At 35.6% G+C, this 3,470-nt stretch overlaps 1 protein-coding gene across 1 annotated transcript; it reads right to left on the bottom strand.

Annotated features, from left to right (window-relative positions):
* Positions 1–439: 439 nt before the first annotated feature.
* Positions 440–3,007, bottom strand: LOC134269211 (uncharacterized). Its single transcript, XM_062751430.1, has 4 exons — positions 2,322–3,007; positions 1,809–1,961; positions 1,236–1,436; positions 440–1,035 (listed from the first exon to the last, which is right to left on the bottom strand). Exons 1-4 carry the CDS (start codon positions 2,605–2,607, stop codon positions 440–442), a joined length of 1,236 nt encoding a protein of 411 aa, XP_062607414.1. The 5' UTR covers positions 2,608–3,007.
* Between the last annotated feature and the right edge of the window lie 463 nt (positions 3,008–3,470).

The raw sequence follows: 3,470 nt of genomic DNA on the forward strand, positions 1-3,470 counted from the left end.
TGCATCTGTACTTTCTTGACATTATCAACAGTATTAAGTATAAAGATTATAACAATTAAATTTTTGGGGGCAGTGTGAAAATCGCATCTTTTGAAAATTAAAAATCTGTAGTTAATCATATTTGACAAAGTTTTGTAATATTTTTGGTTATACTAAATATGTCCAAAATGCATTTAAAGGAAAATGTCACAGAGAAGGTGAAAACATCATATAACAATTTTCTTACTGTTACACATTTTTTTAACTGTTGAGATGAAACACTACTCATAGGACACAGCTTATGTAAACAGTTGGGTAAACATAACAATTCCAACAAATGTTTTAAAGCAATGAAATTCGATGGACAGAAAAGTACATGAATGTAACACATTATGGGAAATAACACATTACATGTATACATCTTACTTCTAATCTTTCTTACACACAATAATCCTCCCTTTCATCTAAGGAGAAGACTTTTCCTTTTCCCCAAATGTGACGTACTAGAGTGATCAGGAGAATAAACTTTCACCTCTTTCTTTGGTACGACTGGTTTTGGACAGGATGTGTCTTTAGAAGAGAGTGATAGACAATGTTCACGGATTTCCTCATACAAGTACCATTGCCTCTTGGGGTCAAGACCAGGTGCTGGGATTTCTTGAGGCAGAGGATCATTTACGGAGGGAAGGATGTTCTGATCTTTCAGGAGATTAACACACAAAGGAACAAAATTACAGAGTTCCTTACATTCAACAACACCAGGAATCTCAGCACTTACTCGGAAATGATGATAGCCTCGAATGTTTTTCAACGGTTTGAAGAACTGTTCAAGGTACGACTTCCAGTCCCTAAACTGCACAGGTGTTTGTGGATCTGACACGAGCTGAGGAATGTTATGGCCTCTGCGGGATGAATGACGGACTGTGTCTGCTATTTCATTCATGGTTTCTGCTGTAGATGAACGCCATTTTACTTTCCAGACTCCAAAATGCCAGTCAGGATCAAATTTAGTGTGTCCTGCCACCATCATAGAATATTCCACAATAACATGGAGTCCTGATTGAAAAGAAATACACTCCTTAATTTAAATTTAAACGCTAAATTTAGAAAGAGTTAACATTTCTTGACTATCAAAAGTGACATAATACATTTATGTAACACTTTCGGCATTGAACATCATGAACATACTGAATATCAAACAATGCTTTTACAAATTAAATCAAATATTTTTCAATTTTCTTTTGATGTGCACTTACCTACAAGAACTCTCCATATAGCATACATGTACCATAAGACCAAGTTGTTTTTGTTTTGCCCACTGCAGTTGTCGAAATGAATGGCTGCTGTTTTTTCTCCATATCCATGGTATCGAAAAAAGTGGTGAACCATACTAATGACAGAATTAGCACCCTTTCCTGTGTTCTCAGCCTCATCAATCAAGTAGAACACTTGTTTTCCTGCCATTTAAGTAAAAACAAAAATTTTGATCAGAACTTAATATGGTAACTCAACCATTGACTTGTTTATTTACCCTATATGTATGCATTATGACAAAAACAGAATGTGTTAATATTTTGCTGCAACTATATTTAATAGAATTCATAAGAACCAAATTGTTTTATTAAGACTCAGTCCCATACATGTATTATTCTATATTTGAAAGAGTATCCTCCTTTCCATGTGATTTTACTATTTCGTCAAATATTAGATTTCCACATAAAAAGGTAATTAATAAATTCTAATAAGAATTACATGTACAGTTATTTCTGAATAAATTGTAGAACTAAGAAATATATATCTGACATATCATGACTTATGAATTAACATACCTGAACCCTCGCAACATACACCAAACACATTGCACTTCCGGGGCGTCTTAAAAAATATTGGTCCCACTTGTTGGGCATGATGTGGAAAATGAACTTGTTGAGCATAGTCCCATGAATAGTGCATTTCCACATCAACTGAGCATGGAGCATTTCCTTGAATAAAATTAATCATTCTTGATCATTTGTATGCATTGAAAGTTATTCATTGTATTTACTAGTTCATGAACAAAGAAATTCAATTTTACAGAAGAAATTTTTGCAAACACTTTGGTATGTCTGTTTTCCTATTAATAGTACCAAGGAAAAGAGGAGAAAATGCATGGCTGGAATTGAACCCTTGACCCCTGGTCAGGTGTTCTACCCATTGAGCTACCCAGGCTGATAATATAGTCCAAATCCAAGCACATATAATTGTACAAGAATGTTCATTTAATGCTAATGAAGGAAAGTATACCATACTTGTAACTATACACTAAAGGAAAAATTTAATTTTGCAATAAAATTTTAACTTACCAGTTTGTTTACATTCCTCTGGTAAGGAAATGAACACTTCCTTGCTGGTGGTACACTGGTGTCTGTAGTAGTCTCTTTGCTGTTTAGCTTGGGAAACATGCTGCGTGTAAGTAGAAAGGATTTCTTCCTTTTCCTCATCATTCATATTAGAAACTGTCGACAGTTGATGAGAGAAATTCTGACAAAGCTGACACAGGTCAGTGCATGGCTTCATGATTGTAATGAATGGACACAACTCATGCCAAGTTCTTTGAAATGTCCTTAAGTGTATTTTTCTGAAGTTCATTTCTTCAGCTAGAATCTCATAATTAGCATGAATGTCAGCAGTTGTCGTATCCGACGGAAGTAGAAGCACTTTCTCAGATTTGTAATTTGACAGTCGGCCTGGTAGAGGCAGGGCATGGTCACTAGCATACTTGGTAATAAATGTTTTGATTCGATCCCTGTCTGTCACTGATAAGCTATTATGCGGAGCCTTACCACTGTTTCCATGTGTTCTGGGTAAAAACCCTTCTGTATCAAGAGATCTGGCAACTTTATGGATTTTTTTTCTTTCAACCGCATGTACAAAACAAAATGTTGTACGACACACTCTGCATCCATTGAAGTAGTACTCCTGAAATGGTCTTTCTCGTTCTTTTTCTCTGTGTTTCTTGGACTGTGTGACAGAACCAGATCGCCTATGTGCAAACATTTCAGCTTTAAGTATAGTGTCAAGTTCCTCCCGAGTACACTGTAGACAATGATCACGGAACTCACATGCTGCATCAAAGTCAATTTTCGTGCTACATGGCATTCCATAAAACTCCTTACACCCGCAAGTGTCATTCTGAAATTTGGAACGAATTATGTATTCCTTCGTGTCGGTGTCATTAACTTTATTCGGTATATATACATCCCCATCATAGTTGTCATTGTCACTTTCAGAGTCAGAATCATAATTTACAGCACCAAAATCACTCGTATCTGTCTCGCTGTCACTTGACAGATCACAAAACTGTCTGTCGCGCACGTTAGATTTTGGAGCAACAAGTTTAGATAAATATAATTCATCCACTCGCTCTATATCTTCTAAAAATTCATCATCTTGATAAAGAACAATTTCTGATGGTATATTTATCGATGTTGCTCATGTTTAGTGCTTGAACT

This window comes from Saccostrea cucullata, unplaced genomic scaffold (assembly GCF_032062105.1).
Source record: "Saccostrea cucullata isolate Sc308-1 unplaced genomic scaffold, CSIRO_AGI_Scuc_v1 ctg9211, whole genome shotgun sequence".
Taxonomy (NCBI): Eukaryota; Metazoa; Mollusca; class Bivalvia; order Ostreida; family Ostreidae; genus Saccostrea; species Saccostrea cuccullata.